Source organism: Alnus glutinosa, chromosome 11 (assembly GCF_958979055.1).
Source record: "Alnus glutinosa chromosome 11, dhAlnGlut1.1, whole genome shotgun sequence".
NCBI lineage: Eukaryota > Viridiplantae > Streptophyta > Magnoliopsida > Fagales > Betulaceae > Alnus > Alnus glutinosa.
This window is the reverse complement of record NC_084896.1, coordinates 16,756,311-16,779,714: the sequence shown is the minus strand read 5'-3', so window position 1 is coordinate 16,779,714 and position 23,404 is coordinate 16,756,311. Positions and strand designations below refer to the sequence as shown.

Below are 23,404 nucleotides of genomic sequence, written 5' to 3'. Positions count from 1 at the left end.
GAAACTGCCTGCTGACCATAGAACACCACTAGCTATCTTATAACAACTGAGCATGAGCTGGACCCTTCAAGTTTGTACGTAACATGCACCCTCACATTCAATTAATACATTACCTATTATATATACCTCTCCTCTCGTCTTTTTCTTCGCTTTTTGGATCAGACAATTGCATACTAGAGGACAATGATCCTCTCTATTTAAAGTGATGTTGTATTTAATGACGTATATGATATCATATCATTTAAAAATTTTAAATGCATATGGCATGTCACACTTTTTCATCTCATGATATCATGTACACTATTAGATTTGTAAAATAAAATCTTAACTATATTGAATTTAAGTACACTGGCAAACATGCACAGTAAAACAGTATTTGCTCAAAATATATAGAGTGTAATGCATTGAATTTAAGTTTACTTAAAATATTGAGTAATGCTACTCTTCGCATATATTTATCACGTATATCCATTTTAAACTGGTTGATGTGGCGTATATTCATTTTAAACGGTGAGCCCACATGACCCATATATCGAGCCTAAGATTAATCCGTTAATTAACTTGGGAATTCTGCACGTGCGAAATTAAACCTAGCTAGGCCATCGAATTTCATGTTACGTGGTCAAATTTGACGCAACTTTTCTTCAAAAACAAGCATTAATACGCTTAATTTCTCATATTCTTGCCTGCTTTCTACAGGAGAAAATCTAGAATGACATAAAAGATGTTGAGTCATGATCATGAAGTGCAAGATTAGGATACATTTCACGTGAATTTGACTTTGTCATTCATATTCAGAAAAGGGCAATTTATTTTTACTTTTATATTACTCTTAATTAATCCGACCCGGGCCACCTCCCTTTTAGAAACTAAGTGATTTTCATAAATCAATTTAGAAATCAAGTGATTAACTTTAAAGTGATTTCACTTTGACCCTTAAAGAGTCCGAAGGAGGCATGATTTGTACAATTATGACGATATAGAATGCAGTTAATTAACGCTCGGGAATTCTGCGCGTGCGAAACATGGAATCAATTTTCAAGGCATAATTGTGCTATACAACATTACAAATAAGTCATCCAATATCACTATAAAAAGGTAAATCACAACAAAGTAAATTGGACTTTTTGGCTATGCTAGGGTTGTATAATCGATTACGGTTGCGATTACTTTTTCATAACTGTAACTACAATCGGAGTATCCAATTATTACTAACCGCCGGTAATTCGATTATTAACTGAATAACTAGTTTTCATACCTTTTTCTTTTCTTTTCTTTTTATTTTGTTTATTTTTTAATCTAATATCCAATCTATCATTCAATATTCAATTCTAAATAGTAAATACCAGTGGACGTGCATAATTTCATTTATCATTCACCTTTCATTTATCTTAATGAGCTCACAATCAAGTCCATATATTAAATAAAATGATTGCAAAGAAAATCAAACAAACAAATATTATAAAATATAATGACAATTGTATTATTATTAAAATATGATGAAAATTTTAAAAAAAATATCAAACCTTCATTATTAAAAAACTTAAGATGGTTAATTTATTGAATTAAAGGTTGAGTTTGGGATTCATCTACAATAAATATAATTATTTGTGTGTGTTTGTGTATATATATATATATATAAAACCCGGTTACCAGTTACCCGATTATTAACAGGTTTTTCAAAACCCGATAACCGGTAACTGCAGCTGGGGTACCCAGTTATCCGGTTCTCAGGTTGCGATTATTTTTTATTTTTCGGTTATTCAATTAACGGTTGTTGACAGTTATTAATAGTTACTGATTATTAGCAATTAATAACTGCTCCGCTTGTTAACCCTTAGCTCCTGCTGCCCAAGAATTAGAGCTAAACATTAGAGTTATTTGCATTGGTATCTTACGACAGACTCCATATTCTTTTCCTTTCTGGAGATGCAAATTAATTAGTGTTATACACGAGAAAAACTTTCCTGATATATCGTTCTTATTCATTTGCTTACGCCGATGAAAAGAAAATTCAGTACATCAATTTTTTTTTGTTCTTTTCCCATATCCTTAGCTTACCGGACATGGAAATCTGAAAGAAAAAGTGATCGGAACATTTCTTTTTTGTTGCGCTTGTCGATCAGTTAATCGCAGAACACAGTTTGCGAATTTCACCGTCAGTACTACCTTTGACCCCAATGTTGCTCATCTTCACCATGGACTTTCCAAACTCTACACTGAAGCTTAACCCAAGCAGGCCTTTCAACCCCAAGAAACGCTGAACAAAAGTTTGGGTGGTGGCATCGGTCCATAACTTCTGATCTGACTCCAGAACTCCCCGCCCGCTCCTCAAGTTTGTGAAGAAAGATGTGTCGAATCTGTTTGGGCTGCCTGTGTCTAGTCCAACGCGCCTTGTCCCGTCGCCATTTTGTGGGCAGAGCGCTCGTAGTTGAGGAAGGAAAGCGGCATCAATGGTGGGATCCGCACCATTTCCGGTTGTAGTGAAGTTATATAGTCTGTACCTGAAAAACTGGCAAGCTGATGTTCCAATGGTGTGCCCACCTTATCATCACAAAAAAATGCATACAATTTAGTTCAAATCTAAATATTTAAGGAAATCAAATTTTAAGCGTATATATATATATATATACGAAGTATTGTTTTTACATATCCAACCAAATTAATCAAATTTATGCTTAGTTTGTTTTGGTGTAAAATCATCTAAAATGAGTTTTTTAGAAAAATGACATTTTTTGGCATTTGGCTCATACGGAAAATCAACAAAATATTCTTTATTTTCATATAATCTAAAGAGATGCGAGGAAGATAAAGACGATGAAAATGAGTTGCAAAGAAAGAGAGTGTTTAAAAGAGTAAGTGAAAATAAAAGATATTCGATCGATGGTGAGATTGAAATTCATGAGTGCAATTGCATGCGCCCATATTGATATGGACAAACAATTGTGAGAGGCCTTGGTCGGGCAGTCCGAAACATGCTCAGACAAGTTTGCTCATAAGGAGCCTTCTCATAAACCATTTTACGTCTAATGAAGATTATTTATTTAGTCAACTGAAAGTATGTTCAGATTAACCAATATTTTACGTCACATATGACCATCCTGCAATAGGTTGAGCTCAAGTTGACCAATGAATAGGATCCTTTCATTTTCAAATGAAATGGATAATATTTATTTTATGATTAAAATTTAACGTCAATGTATAAACGATATAAATAATATCACATTATTTAAATTTTTTAAAATACGTATTAATATTAATTTTATGTAAACAAATAGATGCATTATATCACTTTAAATCCCGATTAGGAAATATAGAAAAATCCTTGTCATCCCGCTCATAGTGAGCTCAACCTCATATTGATATTGTAACGAACTGTAGTGAATATAGAGTATATCTGCGTTAATATTAATATTGCTTACCAACAAGGGTGACAAGATCCTGAGTGTTGAGACCCTTTGCGGCAAACTTTTGCTTTTGCACATCAATGGAGTCAGTGAAGCCAGGCAAATTTGCAGCATCAGTGGCCAACGACACACGACCATCTCTGCGTCCAGTGGGCACCTGCCAAGTCGGTCCATTTGTCTGGAGGGAAAAAAATGCAGGAAATCATCAATGGAGGCATGGAGCTACCATACATATGGCAAATAAAAACATGGGAAATAATTACCAGAACAACAGAATCGCGGGCAGCAAGGGCAAGAATATCAGCACAAGAGACAACCCCAGGACACGCAGCTTCAAGCTGTGCCTTGGCATCGTCAATGACCTCAAATCCTCTCAACGAACGGTTGGGTCCGGCTGTTTTCTCGGCGTTGGGCCCGTCAATAAGCACAGAAGCGTCGCAGCCCTGAACGAAGCAGTCATGAAAATGCATCCTCAACAGTCCGGGAGCGACTGTGGGATCGGACCGGAAATGAGATTGAACCGTCGAGCGGACAATGGATTCGGCTCGAGGGCATGTGGCAGCATAGAACCCGACGCGTGTGGCTTGGGCATTCGCAAAAGAGGCACCCAAGCCGAGCAGGAGAAGCGCCAAAAGAAATGTTCGGCTAGAAAGTCCACTACTTTCCATTTTTGATACGGTGAAGAGAAGAAAGAAAGCTTCTAATTTGCTTTGCCTTGGGATGACAGGGATGTTGTGGGAAAGGAGAGGTCGATCACATGTTCTTATAGGATAATGTTAGGTCAAAGGTCGGAGAAGAAAGTAAGCAGAGCTGGGGGGGGAAAGTTCCGCGCACACTGAAGTACGTCGGTGGAGCACGATGCAGTAGGGGCCCTTGTCTTGTAATGATTGTGGGGTTGCATGGTACTATGCCGCGTAAGAATTAGTCGTCGGGGAGGATAAAGTGGATATATAGATTGTCCATTAATTTAGAGATAAAGACAATGAGGAGGAATAAGATAATGGCGGTAATATCTCAACCACGAAAATGATTGAAGGATCACCTTTCAATTCATGCGCGCATATCTCATATTTGAGAAGCTATAACAGATGAGATAATTGACAAGATCGAGCAAGAAGAAGGGGAGAAAAGTTTCAAATAAAAATATTTATCGTACGTTCACAAGAGCAGTCTCAATCCATCCAATTCTACTCAGCACAAGAGTAGAAGAAAAGGGGGTAAATGTTTTAGAGAAATTATTTTTCAAGAAATTATAATTATTTTTTTTAATATTTTTATTAAATCATATCAACATATATATAAAAATCAACCTAAAAGTTTGAGTTCTAGCAATGTTCCCGTCAGAGTTTTTGTGATCTGGCAATTTAAGAAGTAGAATCTCAAACTCGAAAAATAATTTACAATTTTCAAAAATGAAAACTATTTTATAGAAATAAAAGATTTTTTGATTAACCGAAAATATTTTTAGTTTGACCACTATTTTTCATCGTTCCAAATGCTAAAAAATAGAAAAAACAATTTTCTTAGAAGATTTTATGTCAAAATAAATGAAGCATAATTAAGTAACTAGTAATTTATTTATTTATCTGGTCATTTGGATTGGATCTCGAACCTTGGAACTATCACTGTCCAGTATCCAATATTTGAAAAGAAAACCCAAACAGATCGAAAACGATATATAGCATCGATCGGATGAGTATATATAAGTACGAATCAAGCATTAGAATATGCATTTTTGACATTTTCCTGCATTTCATAATTGTGGTTAGAAAATTAAGACACTTTTAAAAGTGGTTGGGGTTAGGTGTGCATGATAGTATGATACCCAGCCAGAATTGTTTTATTATTATTATTTTTTTTGGGCTCATTATTTTGGTCTCTCTTGAACTTTTGAATTGTGAGGTATAATTGTACGGAGACACGAGACTAGTTATGGCATTTTCCTAGAGATTTCCCTTTTTCTTTCTTTCTCTCATTGCATAAAACATTTTTTTTTTAATAAGTATATAACAGAAGAATTACGAACAATTAAGAATAATAAGTTAGGAGCGGATAACTCAATAATAAACACCAGAACGGCAGATGGAACATTAAAAAAAATTAAAAAAAAAATTAAAAAAAAATGCATCAAATCAATGACGCATATATATATATATATAAAACATTTTACTACGAAGCGTATGCATTTCAAGATTGAAATAAGTCTTTTAAATGTAGTTTGCCAGTCAAAATCATCGTGTATATATATATAGATTCGAACATTATTGTGAGGTCAAAAGTGGGAGAAGAAGTAAGCAAAGGCGGCCGGGGGTTCCACACTCCAAGTCCACACTGAAGCAGCAGCTGCCAGCTGGGGCTCACCTTTGTCTTGTAATGATTTGGGGCTTGCATCGCATGCTCTACTGTTCCGCGTAAGAAAAAACTAGTTTTTTCTTTTCTTTTTATTTATTTATTTGTAGGTACGAAAAAACTAGTTTTTATTTATTTTATTTTTATTTTTTGGTAGGTAAGAAAAAACTAGTAATAGTACTAGTAGCAGATACCTTATAAGTAATTCTATTCCCTAAAATAAGAAAAATTTGAAAAATAAAAATGTGTAAAATACGAGCCACAGCAGCTTCCTCATTTTAGATGAGGATCCTTGAGAAGTTACAGTGCTTCCCAATGTATTGAGAAGTACTGTAGCTTCCTAATAAATTATTTTAATAATAATAAAAAAAAAGTTTCTCTCTCGATTCACTCCTCTTCTTCCTTTTTATCTTTCTTTCCTTCTCTTTCTTCCCGTGATTGCAACCTCTGCACAATCTTCTCTTCTTCAATTTTCTCATGAACCAAACAAAGTTGCAAACACAAATGCCCAAATCTTATTCAAATTTCTCACAAAACAACAAAAACAGATCTCTCTCTCTCTCTCTCTCTCTCTCTCTCCCCTGCCAAACTCGAATAGACCATGAGTACTGTTGAATTTCCGATCATTCTTTTAACGTGCAGCCAAATAGAGAGAAATCTAAACAAAGAAAACCATGAACACTGTCTGATCCCAAAGACATCGGCGATTTCTCGGTCGAAAATGAGTGGGCCAACATTCTGAGAACCCCTTTGAACGCCTCTCCGTCGTAGTGATAGCCATCGCCAAGAACCCCGTCGAACGCGAAGCCACAGCTCCGATCTCCAGCGACGCCGCCATCCTTAAGAAGAAAAGGGTCTTCAAGGATGGCTTTGTAATGTTACCGTCGTCGTCCTCGTACTTGAACTCCTTAGTTGTCCATTGAGAAATCTTCACCGAGGAGGCCGATTGGTGTTGTTAGCACTACAGTAGTTCGTAGCCATTAGAATCAAAACGATAAAATAGGGTTTTTGAGTGTGTTTGTGTGTGAATAGGAGGATTTGATGGAAAAAACAGAATTAGAAATCTAAGAGAGAACCGAGGATTTGGTGATGGATATAGGAGATGAGCTCATGAGCGGTGGTTGTCGAATAAAGATGTTTCTGGGATAAAGTTAAAAAGGAAAGAAAAAAGTAAAAGATAAAAAAAATATATATATATATTATTTTAACATGTAGAGAGAGATAAAGGGAAGTTGTTGTGGGCTGTTTTTGGATAGGGAAAAAAATGTGGTTTGATTCCCTAAATTAAGGAAAATTGTTGAGAATCTGCTGCTAGTACTCTTAAATTGTCAGGATAGAGGAAAAAAAATACTATGAGGAATAATTAAGATAAATGGTAATAATTATTGAGGTTGTTGGTCACGGGCAATCACCTAGTTAACACACTGTTAAATTTTTTTATATTCTGTTTGATTCAACATAAAAAAATAATAATAATAAATAATAAATAATTAATAAATAAATAAATAAAATTTCATTCTAAAATATTTTTAACAAATTTATTTTTCAAAAAAAATAATTTTTTTTCATTGTTTGGCTCATACGAAAAATTACCGATGACGAGATTTCGTCACTGGCCGGCAAGATTCTGACCACTTTCACTGGATTTCAGTTACTGTTGCTGGATTCTGGCGATGAAGGCCGTAATCCGACGGCAATAGCTAGCCGCCAAATTCCGACCAAATTGGCTGGAATTTGGAAATTTGTAATGAATTTTAGCAAACTGGCCGGATTCCAACTGTACTGGCCATTTGTACTTGTCAAATTCCGACAAACTGGTTGGAATCCGGTTGTACTGGCCGGAATCTAGTCACCAAAATCTTGTGACGGTGATGGATTCCAGCGAACCAGTGCCAGATTCTGGCACCAGCCGGATTCCCGCGGCGGTTGCCGGCACCAGAATCTGGCGATTGAATACCAAAATTTGGGAACCTTCGATGGTAGATTCAAGCTACCAACATACTCGAATGCTCGACGGTGGCAGATACCTACAAATGTGCCTGCAAAATCTAGAAAAAGGATTTACAGTTTTTAAAACCGTAAATCGTTTTTTAAAATTTAAAGAGGCTTTTACGGTCATACTGAAAATGATATTTTACGCCCAAACAAACGGAGCATTATATTATATATTGCCAAGTTTTCATGAATAATAATATTCTTTACATTATTTATTACATTTAAGACTGGCTTGATAATTAAATTTTGAGGCTTACTTTGTGTTGAGCTACATATAGTTTATTTTATATAGAATTTAATTCAAGAGATGACATATTTTGTATTGAGTTGCATATAGTTCTTTTTATGTAGAATTTAATTTGTGTAAAGTGAAATTTACTTTCTTTTAAAAATTATTTTAATGAACGACCTTAGTCGACCTGTTTGTTTTAAGTTGAGGTGAAATTATGGGTCTAGTTACTGTTTTAAAGGTCTCATTAATGTGACTTTCCGTTTTTCTCTTTCTTTTCCTCTAAAGGCTCAATATTTTGAGATTCAATTCTTTGTAATTATTTTTTACTATAATTGGGGCTTTAGTTAAAGAGTATTGACTAACTTTTTTTGTCATAATTATATTAGGGCCTTAAAAATTAATTTTGTTAATAAAAAGAAACTTAATTATACTATTGTTATTTGGGACATTGGGAAATTGTCTAATTCCCCTGGACTATTAGCCATCTTTGATTACACCCATGTCACATTGGCAGATATAAAATGTGCCATATCAGCCATTGTAATATTATTCTTTCCCAAATTGTTGATTTTGTATTCATGTCCATGATGCTGCTTCTATAACAAACCCTAATCTTGTCTAGAGAACATTTGTGGTGAGTTTGCATGTGTCAATGGGGACAAGAAAATTAACCAAATGATAATATTAAGGGTTAAGTACTCCTCTAGTCCCTGAGTTTTGAAAACTTTATTTTTTAGTCTCTGAGTTTCAATTTGCATCACAGATGATACCTCAGTTTTGGGAAATGACCAAATTAATACCTCGATTAACTTCTCCGTCCAAAAATTAACGGCCCGCCACGTGTCAACCTCAGAGGTTGACACGTGGTACTATATAAAAGAATTAAAAAAATTAAAAATCTTTAAAATTGAATTAAAAAATAAAAATAGTAAAAAAAATATATTAAAAAATTAAAAAAAATTGAGAAAAAAAAAAAACAAGGGGTGGTTGACCCACCCCCCTTGGCCAGTCGGGGGTGGCTGGCCACCCATTGACAAAAAATAAAAATTAAAAATTAAAAATAATAAAAAAAGAAAATTCAAAACCGATCTTGAATTTTTTATTTTTTTTTTTTGTCAAGGGGTGGTTGAACCACCCCAGACCGGCCAAGGGGGGTGGCTCAACCACCCCTTGTTTTTTTTTTTTTGTTTTCTCAATTTTTTTTGATTTTTTAATATATTTCTTTTTACTATTATATATTTTTTAATTCATTTTTAAAGATTTTTAGTTTTTAATTTTTAATTTTTTGATATAGTTTCACGTGTCAACTTCTTAGGTTGACACGTGGCGAGCCGTTAGTTTTTGGACGGAGAAGTTAACCGAGGTACTTATTCGGTCATTTCCCAAAACTGAGGGATTATCTATGATGCAAATTGAAACTCAAGGACTAAAAAATAAAGTTTCTAAAACTTAGGGACTAAAAAGGTGTTTAACCCTAATATTAATTACGTCAGTCTCTGAAACTTTCAGTCTTGATAGCATGTTAATTCATTTATTTTTTTGCAAGGATTCTAAACAAAAAGAAGAAATCGAAATTTTCCCTAAAGTCGTTTCTATTAGGCATTTGGTTCTATAGCTGCCATTCATAATTTGTAATCTGTATATTAAGTAATAATTAATATTTTAAAAATATATATGTTCCCTCAATGGATCAACCTTTCTTGGTCGTGGGATGGGTTACGACAAGAATTCTTTGAATTGCTTAATATTTAATTATTTATATGCATGGTTTGAGACAAATACCAAAGTAGTGACGTGAACAAATTGATCTTGTAAACTTAGTAATGACTAAAATTAACGTGAATGGAAAGTGCTTGATGTATTTATTTATTAGTACAGTAGAACATATATCTGATTATTTATCTGGCTGTATTTGAGATTTTAAGAGCAAAATTCTTGGAAATCTTTATCTCCCAAATATGGTTATCGACACTAAATTCAAATTAAAGCTACCAAGACGCTCCATGAAATTATTTTGACACGAAAGATTTAGGGCAAGTCAATGTTATTGTAAAGATCGAATAATGTTAAAATGAAGACTTTTGTCACTCTTTTATTATCTCTAAAAAAGTAATGTAATGTACCTTTTAAAATTATCATTAGATTTAGAATGAATTACTGTTAAATTTTGATCTAATAATAATTTTTTCCTTAACCAAGCTTTCAAAGCTTCCACTTTTTTCTTTCCCTCTCCTTTCTCTCTCTCTGGTGGCTGGAAACGAGTTGAAATAAGAGGCTGGTTTAACAGCTCGCCCTAAAATACGAATGAGAAACTAAAAATAATTAAATTTTCACATGACACTATTATTAATACCTCAAAATAAGGAAGTGGAATAATTATTTGAAGTATAAATAAGAGGTTTTTTTAATACTAAAGAAGTATAAATGAAAGCGATGCAAGTGGTTCTTTGCTATTTTTTTGGTAAAAAACACACGCACAGGGATAGGCTTTCTTTTCTGTTGGTAGAAAAATATTACTCAATGGATTCATTCAGTCCGTAAGTTTAAAACCTAAGATCACTGCTCTTCCAAACATGATTTACCGATTCTTTAAGAAACATTTAATAATTGGGGTAATTACCTTTTCTCTCCATGAACTACCACTACAAAAATATTGTCAAATTGCCACGTGCATTTTGACACGTGTACGGCACTGTACACGTGTCAAAATGTTTGCCACGAGTATTTTGACACGCGTCTTACGCGTGTCAGATGTGCAAGACTCTAATTGCACATTTTGACACGTGTACAGAAATACACGTGTCAAATTTGACACGTGTATTTAAATACGCGTGTCAAACCGTTTGACACGTGTATTTAAATACACGTGTCAAAACGTTTTTTTTTTTAAAAAAAAAAAATCCAAATTGAATTTTTAAAACTTAAATTTGGAATTTTTTTTCAATTTAATTTTGTTATTGTTTATTTAAATTTATTTGGGTTAATAAATTTTTGTTTTTTTTTTTTTCCAAATTTTATTATTTTCGAGAGAGAGACGTAGAGATCCAGAGAGAGAGGGAGGCAGAGAGAGATAGGGAGAGAGAGTAGAGAGAGAGAGGGAGGCAGAGAGAGATAGGGAGAGAGAGTAGAGAGAGAGACATAGAGATACTGAGAGAGAGGCAGAGAGAGATAGGGAGAGATACACAGAGAGAGAGAGAGAGAGAGAGAGGTAGAGAGAGAGGAGAAAGAGATAGAGAGGAAGAGAGAGAGAAAGAGATAGAGAGGAAGAGAGAGAGAAAGAGATAGAGAGGAAGAGAGCGATAGAGAGAGAGACCGAGCAGAGAGAGCTGGAGAGAGGGCGGCTCACCGGCGGGAAGGGCGGAAGCGCGGTGGCCGGAAACTGGCCGCTGCGGCTGTGACGGAGAGGGAGAGAGAGAGAGAGAGAGAGGGAGAGAGAGAGAGGTAGAGAGAGAGAGACCGAGAACACTGTACCGAGCAGAGAGAGGTGGAGAGAGGGCGTCTCACCGGCGGGAAGGGCTGATGCGCGGTGGCCGGACGTTGGCCGGCGAAACTGTGACGGAGAGGGAGAGAGAGAGAGAGAGAGAGAGGGAGAGAGAGAGAGAGAGAATTCAGATCGGAACCCATTTCGGTTCCGATCTGTATGTACATATATATATATATATTTAATCTATTATTATATTATTATATTATTTGAATTTTAAAAATTATATATATATATATATATATATATACACATATATAAGCGGGAAAAATAAACTTTTAACCGGGAGAAACCAAACAATTGGGCACGTGTACTCAGTACACGTGCCCAATCTGGGACGTGTATTTAAATACACGTCCCTAATTGTTAAAATTCTATTTAATTAAAAAAAAATTATATTTGAAAAAAATAACAGTTTGACACGCGTATTAAATATGCGTGTCCAATTGTTTAAATTCTATTTAATTTAAAAAAAATTATATTTGGAAAAAAATAACAGTTTGACACGTGTATTTAATACACGTGTCCAATTGGACACGCGTATTAAATACACGCGTCCAATTGGACACGTGTATTAAATACACGTGTCCAATTGTTGAAATTCTATTTAATTAAAAAAAAAATTATATTTGGAAAAAATGACAGTTTGACACGTGTATTTAATACACGTGTCCAATTGGACACGCGTATTAAATACACGCGTCCAATTGGACACGCGTATTTAATACGCGTGTCCAATTGTTGAAATTTTATTTAATTAAAAAAATTATATTTAGAAAAAAATAACAGTTTGACACGCGTATTAAATACGCGTGTCCAATTGGACACGTCTATTTAATACACGTGTCCAATTGGACACGCGTATTTAATACGCGTGTCCAATTGTGGACACGGTACAATTAGACACGTGTATTAATATACACGTGTCTAATTGGACGCGTGTCTACAGTACCGAGTACTGTAGACACGCGTCCAATTGTTGTGATTTTTGTAGTGTACCGATCAATGTCATTTTGCCCCTACGAACTACCACTTCGACCAAAAGAGAACATCAAACTACCATTTTTACACACTTTGCCCCATTCCGTCAGGAATCCCGTTAAGTTGGATGGAATATGCCATTTTTTCCGTTAATTTTGATTTAAAGACCAAAATGCCCTCTACAGTAATTAATAAAAAAATATTAAAATTAATATATTAAAAAAAAAAAAAAAAAAAGGAAAACCTCAGGGGTGGCAGCAGCCACCCCTGAGGTGGCCGGGTGGGCTGCGAGCCACCCCCAGAGGTGGCTCCAGCCACCCTAGAAATGACCTAGGGTGGCCGCGCGGCCACCCCAGGTTCTGGGGAGGCCGTGCGGCCACCCCTTAGGCCGGGGTGGGCTGCAAGCCACCCCAGAGGTGGCCGGAGCCACCTCTGGGGGTGGCTCGCAGCCCACCCGGCCACCTCAGGGGTGGCTGTCGCCACCCCTGAGGTTTTCCCTTTTTTTTTTAATATATTAATTTTAATATTTTTTTATTAATTACTGTAGAGGGCATTTTGGTCTTTAAATCAAAATTAACAGAAAAAAATGGCATATTCCATCCAACTTAACGGGATTCCTGACGGAAAGGGGCAAAGTGTATAAAAATGGTAGTTTGATGCTATCTTTTGGTCGAAGTGGTAGTTCGTGGGGGCAAAATGACATTGGCCGGTAGTTCATGGGGGGAAAAGATAATTACCTCTTAATAATTTAATGCTTGAGATTTTTATTTTAAAAGAAAAAAGTTTGAATTACTATTTTTCAATTTGTTTTTCACCAAGGAACTCAACGGATGGAGATTATGCATCCATCTTCAGCAAGTCACTCAAGTCTCAAGTTAAAACGTGATGGTTCAGATCGGGCAGAATCTGAATTGTATAGAAACTCTCATGAGAGGATCCGTAAAACAAGAGGCTTTTGTAGGAGTGCTATGTGCTCATGCGAGCGGATATTAATCGCATATATGGATGCAGTTAGTAAAAATTACTATCCACATGTGTGGATGCGAATATATAGCAGTTTTAGAGTATGCGATTAATATATATTATAGCTAATATATTCAACATAACACAACGCCATCAACATCCACTTATGAATGTATTATATTTAGACATTTTATGTTTTTATGTTATGAATTTGTAATATATATATTATGTTGGATTTGTAAAAAAATTAATTATGGATAAAAAAAACAGGGTGTTTCTTGTGAGCATTGATTAATATAAATATTTTGAAATCTTATCCATCATTGATCACCCCATTTTTTTTCGGTTATACATATTTTCGGTGTTGCATTATAATTTTCAAAATAAGTCTAAAGACTAAAAATTGATCAAAATTATTTTTGAAAGCATTTAAAATAAGCTCATTACCTATTTGTGGATAGCGGATAATAACCGCAGTTAACAACCGCACCAACCACGCGATGCAAATAGTAAAAAAATAATGCAAATGTGGATGTCTGAAAGTAATATTTATATTTTTTGTGTGAATATTATAAATAATCGCATCTTCTGCTATAGTTATTTTACTGCATATGTATGGAAAATTAAGTATATTAAAAACAGACTGGAATTTAAGAAACCTTAAATTTATAAAATATGAACTAAGAACGTGATTTCATAGATTCGTGTAACTTGAAATTGCATGCTTTCAATTGACAGAGGCATGCCGACGGTAATTGACCAGCGCTAGCGATCTGACATTGTCCAGATAAAAGTGCATGTGCTCCCATTCCAAGCATTAATGGTTGTTACAACTTGGACTGGAAAAGCATATCCCCGACCACGTCTGACTTCTTCTCTCACATATCTTCTCCGATGATGACATATAAATTGTCCATTAAAGGATAAAGTTTTATAAATAATTTAAGAGATAAATCTATAATTTATGTGACTGGTTGACTTAATTTATAAATCATTTTTTTTAAGTATGATTAATAATTTAAAAGTTCATGTGTTATGTGAAAATAACAATTTAGTTATTGGAGTAAATTTATATTCACAACTTAACAGAATCCGTTTGATTGTCATTTCATGCTCAATAAAAGCACGACACGTGTTACTTTTTTAATGAAAAATATAAATATATAACACTAAAAAATTATTATTATTATTTTTTTAAAACAAAGAAAAAAATGAAGGGGGGGCTGCCCCTTCCTTTTTTTTCTTTCTTTAATTCTTATACTTTTATATATTTATAAGTTTTTTACTTTTATATATTTATATTTTTTTTAATTAAAGAGTGACGCATGTAGCATTTTTATTGGGCCTGATATGGCAACCTGCAAATGGATAATTGTTAAGTTGCATGGGGACGAAAATTGACTGCCGGGAGTAAATTGTCATTTTCACCTACCACAGAGACTTTTGAATTATTTTTTATCACATGGAGCAATTTGTAAATTAAGCCAATAAGATCGACCATTTTTGCATTTTTCCCATAATTTAAAGATGTAAGAATAGAAGAATAAAAAAAAAAAAAAGAAAAAAAAAAAAAGGGATTTACTAGGCAAACTTTTAGGATTTGATACGGACCTAGATCTTAGGATAGTATGTTTATATTTTGGAAAAAGTTAAGTACAATAATTTAAATTAGAATCATAGCTCAATCTGAATCGTTACAGCTTCCATGTGTTTTCATAAGTTCCTATCAGACAATTGGCACTAAATTTCTTTTAATTTCCTTTCTTAACTATTAATTAGGTCATTAAATTAATCTAATCAAACTATTTTGGATTTTACATATATGGAGTACCAAAAACAAATCATATAATAAGAAGAATGAAGCATCCTTTAGAGTTAATCATTCAAAATTCAAACTCTTTAAACAAATTAATCTAACTATTTAATTCTTAAAAGACTTAATTATTGTGTTAAGAGATCATTGGAATAAGATCTCCTTATTTATCATTGGGCAGAAAAAAAAAAAAAAAAATTCCCTCAAAATGACAAGTTGGTTAATTAATTTATTGATCAATCTCTAAGTGTTTTTACATAATTTCTATCTCTTTCTAATTTTCTTTGTTATTATTCTCTCTTGTGTCTCATCGTAGGTGCTTATACAGAAATCATGAAACTATGTTCTAATGATCATAATCTCCATAAAGGTACATAATTCCTATGCATTGTTTAGAAAGCATTACAAACTAGCTATAGGTTACCCATCATAATTGGAATACATCTAACCATTGTAGCATACTGAAGACAATTTGTCTACTCTTTAATTAAACGATATATGCTCGATTAAAGGTATATTCCACCAATTTTGTTCCAAATTTATAATTTCCGCTACCTTTGCATCTCTGGATAAAACCCTTACAGGATCTTGAATCTTATGAGAAACAGAAAATGGAATCCATTTATCTTCCCAAATCTTAACATTCAATCCATTCCCCACTCTCCACATAATCCCTTCTTCAATCAATGTTTTGGCGTTCCAAATGCTTATCCAGGCGAAAGAAGGCCTTTTGCCTAAATTTGACATCAAGAAGCTTGACTTCGGATAATATTTCTCCTTAAGCACTCGGGCTGCAAGAGAATCTGGAAATTTCAACAACCTCCACCCCTGTTTAACTAGCATAGCCATGTTAAAGCAATCCAGCTCTCTGAAGCCCATCCCTCCAAACTCCTTCTTCCATCCCAGTTTCTTCCATGACCACCAAGAAATTCTGTTGAAATTATCTTTAAAGCTCCACCAGAATTTACTCATCAGAGAATTAATCTCTTTAAACAAAGTTTTTGGGAGACGGAACACACTCATTGTGTAGGTAGGGATTGCTTAAATGACTGACTTTAAAAGAACTTCCTTTCCAGCATGTGTAAGAAGCTTCTCCTTCCACCCATTAAGCTTAGACCAAATCCTGCCCTTAATATAATTAAAAGATGAAACCCTAGAACGGCCAATGAGGGTCGGTAAACCCAAATACCTTTCAAACTGCTGGGAACAACCAGCACCAACCTCCTGAGAGATAGCCTCCCTCACCTCCTGTTTAGTGTTCCTACTGAAAAATAGGGCAGTCTTCTCTCTATTAATCTTCTGTCCCGAAGCAGCTTCATAGGTGGAAAGGACCCCTTGAAATCTCCTCCATTCTCCCATATTGGCTTTGCAAAACAGAAGACAATCATCTGCAAAATATAATTGATTAATACGAATTCCTTTTCTAGAAATAGGGATTCCGTGGATATCACCATCCATCACAGCCTTATTAATAGAAGAACACAAAGCCTCAGCACATAAGATAAACAAATAGGGAGATAAGGGGTCCCCTTGTCTGAGACCTCGAGATGGAATAAACTGACCATTAGGCCTACCATTAATAAGAATAGAAAAAGACACCGTTCTAACACAAGGCATAATAAGATTGATCCATTGATCTGCAAAACCTAGCTTCCTAAATATTGCCTCCAAGAAGTCCCATTCTATTCTATCATATGCCTTACTCATATCGAGTTTCATGGCCATAAAACCTTCCTCACCCGAAAGCCTAGTTGCCATGGTATGAAGTGTTTCAAAACCCACTAGAACATTATCAGTAATTAAACAGCCCGGAACAAAAGCACTCTGCTCCGGAGAAATGATATGAGGCAAAATAGATTTCAACCGATTTGCTAGCACTTTAGAAATTATCTTATATAAAACATTACAAAGACTTATAGGCCTGAAGTCAGTTAGCTGAGAAGGAGGGCTTACCTTAGGAATAAGGACAATATTTGTAGCATTCAAACTGGAGTCAAATTGGCCACCATTTAAAAAAGATAAAACTGCACAACACACATCCTTACCCACAATATCCCAATTCTTTTGATAAAAGATTGCTGGGAATCCGTCTGGCCCCGGAGATTTGAGAGGGTGCATATGAAAAAGCGCTGCCCTTACTTCATCTTCTGAGAAAGGATGTAGATGCCAAGCATTCATCTCCTGCGTAACTTTGGGGGGACACTGATTGTAAGCATTCTTCTACCCGGATTGAACCTTGAGAGGTGTATAGACTATTAAAATACCCCACAACAACCCTGCTTATATCTTTATACTTTCTCCATACCTGCCCCTGCTCATCATAAATCCATCGGATACTATTGATCTTCCTTCTATGGTTAGCCCAAGAGTGGAAGAAGGCTGTATTCCTATCCCCATGACTGAACCAATGCTGTTTTGCTCTTTGTTTCCACTTCATCTCTTCACACTCCAGCAGGTCATCAAGTTCATTTTGAAGCAATTTAATCTGATCAACTCTAGAAGGTAAAGCACTTTGTTGCAATGCCATCAATTGTTCAGACTTCCTTTTAATCAAGTCCTCTACATTACCAAACTTGCGGCAACTCCACCTAGGCAAAGCCTCTTGACAACTCGCCAAATTGTTCTGGATAGCCCTCATAGACACTCCCTCTTCCGCCCTATTACACCAAGCTTCTTTAATAACTTCAAAGCTCTCCCTATCTTTCATCCAACAAGCCTCAAATTTAAAACCTCTCCGAACAGAACATCTCTCAGGAGGGCACTCCTGAAACTTCACTACCATGGGGTTGTGGTCTGAAGTTCTAGCGGCCAATATCAACACCGAGACAATGGGGAAAATGGAACACCATTCTGGGTTTGCCACTGCGCGGTCTAGTCTTTCTCTAGTATATGTGTCATCCATCCTGCGATTAGACCACGTAAAGAAAGGGCCAACGAAGCCTAAATCACCAAGTTGACACTCCTCCAAAGCTTCCCGAAATCTAACCATCTGAGCCTGCCTCCTCACTGCATATCCTTCCTTTTCCGACTGGTCTACTATTTCATTAAAGTCACCCTCACAAAGCCAAGGGATCGGACCGCAGAGCTTCAGATGTCGGAGAATAGCCCAAGACTCATCTCTTTTGGAGCTGTCAGGATGACCATAGAAGCCAGTCATCTTCCAAATTGGCTGTCCCCCCATGTCCTTCACAACAGCATTAATGTGCCTTCTGGAATAATTAAAAATTTTCAAATTATCCTCCTTATTCCACAATAACGCCAAACCACCGCTCCTACCTACAGGGTCCACCACAAAAAGATTTTCAAAACCGAGTCTCAATTTGATACGGTCCATATACTGCTTTGAACACAAAATCTCCATCAAGAAAACAAGATTGGGCCTCCTTTCCTTCACCATTTGGTGAAGATCCCGAACTGTCCGGGGGTTCCCAAGCCCCCGGCAATTCCAGCTTAAGAGATTCATTTCGATTGGCGGGGCTGGAGACCAGCCACCGCCAAATCTTGGATACTCCTCTTGAACCAACCTTCCCTTCTTAACTTGCATCTCTGCATCATCCCCACCAAGAAGAATATCTTCAATGTTTCTTTTACCCCCTTTTGCCAACCCCTGAGATTTTGACTGAATTCTGGCCCTGCGAACCCAGGTCCGAGGGTGAGCACCTTCATCTTTGGATTTTCCAGCATTATCGTCAAAAGCAACAGTGGTCACACCTTTTTGCTGAAAAACCAGCTCCTGTGCCCCGCTGATCTCTGTAGCTAGCTTAAGTCCATCCCCTGTCGACTTGACTTCTTTACCCTGATCCACCTTATAATCCTTAGTCAAACCAAGCATGGAATATTGATTTTCTGCTTCCACTAAGGGTATATTTGGCAAAGAATCCAAGTCTTTTGAATAGTCAACTTCATATTCCTTAGTACTGGAATCTATTAAATGCATTGAATCACCTTGTCCACTTATACTCTGATTCCGCCCCTCCACCATAGAACTCATCTCTTGTGACTTCTTTTCATCAGTTTCTCGTACAGCACACCCCTCCACACACATTCCAACACTTGATGTACCCTCCACTCTTGGAATTACCGCTTCTAGAGACTCCCATCCGGCTTCTCCCCCCTCACTTTCTTGTTCACTACTCTTCCTCCCATCACCGGAATCTCCTCCGCCAGAGTTGAACAATACACCCCTCCTCTGCCGGTCAAACCTCCCTCCACCAGTCCAGAACTATCCTTTATGACTCCTCAGATCATCTGCTTGGAGCCATGAACCCCACTGCCTCGATGAATCCCCAGCATTCTGTCTAAAACCCCTTTTACCATCACATGACTCCTTATCATGGACAATTCTTCCACAAAAATGACAAAAATAAGGTAATTTTTCATACCTAAAACTGACCCAAACTGGTTTACCATTGAGGTCAAGGACACAACCACGTTCCAAAGGCTTGGTGATGTCAACCTCCACTCGGATTCTCAAACAACGACCCCAAACAACTCCCTCCCCAGTAACGTCCACCTCTTCCACTACACCTATAGTAGCTCCAATCTTGTAACCCACTTCCCTATTCATACAAATGAGAGGCATATCGTGCACCTGAATCCAAAACAACGACTTAGAAAAATCCATTTGGACTGGAGCGACATCTTCAACAACCTCCTTCAATACCAAAATATTCCTGTCAAATAACCAAGGTCGACCCTCCAAAACTCTACGTTTATCATCCCCATTAGAAAACTCAATCAACCATAGATTAACATCTAACTCCTTAAAAGCAACATCCCCAAATGTTTTCCACAGCCTAGCCATAAGCGTTCTGAAAGCTTCCTTTTGGATTTTCCTTTCGGACATAATTCTTCCAACAAGACATCGGCCACTCCTCATTCGCAACTCCGCAGTATCATCTTCAGTAATCAATATTCCAGCCTTTTCCTTGTCCAATAACTTCATACTACTACACACACCTTCAATTAACTCTTCCATCCTTTCTACGGAAAGAATACTAGCTAACAACCAATACCCTACCCTCGATCGGAGAAAGACCAACACAACTAGTCAGCACGAGCCTAACCAGGGACTACAACACTCACCTCGTAAGTCTTCTCAGAGAGAAACACTTAGAGAGAGGACTTAAGATAGTACGTTTAACGTGTAAGTCGAGCCAAACATATAGAAATATAAGTGGAATTAATGCATTTATTGGGCTTACTTGTATAAGAGGGTATCTGATACCCTCTACCTACACTCAAGAGATGTATGAAAATTAGGTTGAAAAAACTCATCAACATTCACTTTAGGCCAAACCCAAAGAGTTTTGGGCATTCTCCCTATTTTTTTACTACTCCTCATTTTATAATATTTTTTGTTCGACTATTTTTAACTTTTAACATTTAACTTTTAGAGAAAATTTGGAATAGAAGCCATGGAAATGCAACCAATGGACTGTAAATAAAAATCAAACTAAGAGGCACGACTTCTTGAACATTGCAAAGAGTCTTGTCTACCTCTGTGTAACGCCCCACCTTTTACAAAAATGCGTAAATGAAAATTTCAAATTTTACGTAACATTACGACATCATCAGAGTTATAAATTGACAGTGAAATGTACTTTTTTCTAATGATAATACATCAGAGCATCTAACAAAAATACTTCAAAATATATAGAAAGAGTGTAATTGAATAATTACACATTAAAAATAGTATTTATGCTATGTATGACAAATATAATTTACAATCAAATTACTCAGAATATCATTATTACATATCAATAAATATATAAATATCGTTTTTCAAATATATAAATGGTTAGGATCAAGTAGACACATTTTAATCCAATGGATAAGAGTTGATGCATTTTAGCCTTATCTCCAAGGCACATGAGTTTCATCATTACTAAGGTAGTGCATTCTAGATGTGGGATGTGGACAACACTTGTGGTGATGAGTGCACAAATCTGCTAAGGTTGTGGGTGATGGGTTGTCCAACCAAAGGAAAATATTAAACAATGCTATATATTAATTTTCGTCTAAAATAGAGATACTATGTTTTGCGGGTGTTTTCGTATCATTAACGAAGTTCAAAAACTATTAAATTCGGAGGGTAGCTAGAGAACTTCGAAACAAGCGTCTCAGTTTTTGAATCAACCCAAATGGAGTTTGTTTGATCCTGTTTCCGTCATTACAAAGTTTAAGATCCGTTTGAACTTTTATTGAATTGAAACTATAAACGTCTTTTTTTAATCAATGAATATTTAATAAATATTCATATTTATTCTTTTGCCTATTATTAGGTTTTAAAACTAATTTAAGACATTATATTTTATGTTTTAAAATCTGAGGCGCTACATTCCTCCCCTCTTAACAAAATTTCGTCCCCGAAATTCGTAAACTATGCTTTGCATAAAGTTTACATTAAGGGAAGATTTAAATTCCTATATATTAAGTCTAGTGATACAGATTTTAAGTGCAACATCTAATTATTAAACATGAAACATAACAAACAAGCATACGACATAGTATGACAAAACATAAAACAGTATACATAAGCATACATCACCCAATACTAACATTTCACTCAAAGTGTTTTTCAAACAATGTTTTATACCTATAGCTCTTGTGTTATTCTTAAACATCTAGGGTCAAATCTAACGGTCCTCAGAGCAAACCGCTCTGATACTATTCTGTAACTTACCCAAGTTACAGTATGCCACTAACTATTCACTAGGCCACAGAGCAAAACTGCTCTGATACCATTCTGTTAAGGGGGAGCGAATGTAGTGACCCAGATTTTAATACATAAAATAGAATGTCTTAAATTAGATTTTAGACCTACTAATAAGCTAAAAGAATAAAATAAATATTCATTGATTAAAAAAAAAACGTTTATAGTTTCAATTCAATAAAAGTTCAAACGGATCTTAAACTTTGGAACGATGGAAACAGGGTCAAACAAATTCCGTTTTGGTAGATTCAAAAACTGGAACGCTCGTTTCAATGTCTTCTAGCAACCCTCCAAATTTTATAATTTTTTTGACTTCGTTAAGGATACGAAAATACCCGCGAAACATAGTACCTCTGTTTTGGACGAAAATTCATGTATAGCATTATTAAATATTTTCCTTTGGTTGCACAACTCATCACCCACTTCCTCTTATTTGTGCACTCATCACCACAAGTGTTGCCCACATCCCACATCTAGAATGCACGACCTTAGTAATGATGAAACCCATGTGCCTTGGATAAGGTTAAGATGCATCAATTCTCATCCATTGGATCAAAATGTGTCTACTTGATCCTAACTACTCATTCTCTTATAAATACCCATCAAGCTTCACACACACACACGGCCAAGAGAGAAGAAGTCCTCTAAGCTCCCCCTCTCGACTCTTCTTGCTCGACCAGTACCCAGAAAATAAAAAGAAAACCAAAAAAATTGACTGGCTAGAACTGAGTCATAACGAACTCGGATTGAGTCAAACCAAAAAGAGAAAGTGTTTGTCTTGAATTTTTCTATCTACTCTGAAAATTTCACGTCAATCGGAGTAGGTTTGAAAATCGAGAAGTAGGTCGGAGTAAGCTAGCCTCCATTTAGACGGAAATCCTGAAATCAAATAGAAAATAAATGGACTTTTGTTTCAGAAATTGTTTGGTAAGTTTTCTGAAACAAAAGTTCTTTTATCATCTATTTGATTTCAGGGTTTCCGTCCAAATAGAGGGCTGCTTACTCCGACCTACTTTTTGATGGTCAAACCTACTCCGATTAATTTGAAATTTTGAGGGTAAATAGAAGACTTAAAAACAAACAATTTCTTTTTTTGGTTCGACTCAATCCGAATTCATTATGACTCAGTTCTGGTGAGTCAAAATTTCTGATTTGCTTTCTATTTTATGCGTACTGGCCGAGCAAGAAGAGTAGAGAGGGGGAGCTTAGATGACTTATTTTCTTTTGGCTGTGTGTGTGTGAAACTTGATGAGTATTGCATCATTCCACCTTGGTTCTATTTATAAGAGAATGAATGGTTAGGATCAAGAAGACACATTTTGATCTAATGGATGGGAGTTGATGCGTCTTAACCTTATCTTCAAGGCACACGGGTTGCATCATTACTAAGGTAGTGCATTCTAGATGTGGGATGTGGGCAACACTTGTGGTGATGAGTGCATAAATCAAAGGAAGTGGGTGATGAGTT

General features: G+C 35.8%; 3 protein-coding genes across 3 annotated transcripts; all 3 read right to left on the bottom strand.

Annotated features, from left to right (window-relative positions):
• Positions 1-1,936: 1,936 nt before the first annotated feature.
• LOC133882187 (peroxidase N1-like) lies at positions 1,937-4,196 on the bottom strand. Its single transcript, XM_062321302.1, has 3 exons — positions 3,671-4,196; positions 3,423-3,585; positions 1,937-2,544 (listed from the first exon to the last, which is right to left on the bottom strand). The coding sequence occupies exons 1-3, from the start codon at positions 4,073-4,075 to the stop codon at positions 2,123-2,125; spliced, it is 990 nt and encodes a 329-aa protein (XP_062177286.1). The 5' UTR covers positions 4,076-4,196; the 3' UTR covers positions 1,937-2,122.
• A 12,066-nt stretch (positions 4,197-16,262) lies between these two features.
• On the bottom strand, positions 16,263-19,266 carry LOC133881157 (uncharacterized). The gene is made up of 3 exons (XM_062320111.1): positions 17,527-19,266; positions 17,175-17,423; positions 16,263-17,045 (listed from the first exon to the last, which is right to left on the bottom strand). The coding sequence occupies exons 1-3, from the start codon at positions 19,264-19,266 to the stop codon at positions 16,263-16,265; spliced, it is 2,772 nt and encodes a 923-aa protein (XP_062176095.1).
• Positions 19,267-19,443: 177 nt separating this feature from the next.
• Positions 19,444-20,199, bottom strand: LOC133881156 (uncharacterized protein At4g02000-like). The gene has a single exon (XM_062320110.1). The coding sequence runs from the start codon at positions 20,197-20,199 to the stop codon at positions 19,444-19,446; it is 756 nt and encodes a 251-aa protein (XP_062176094.1).
• Between the last annotated feature and the right edge of the window lie 3,205 nt (positions 20,200-23,404).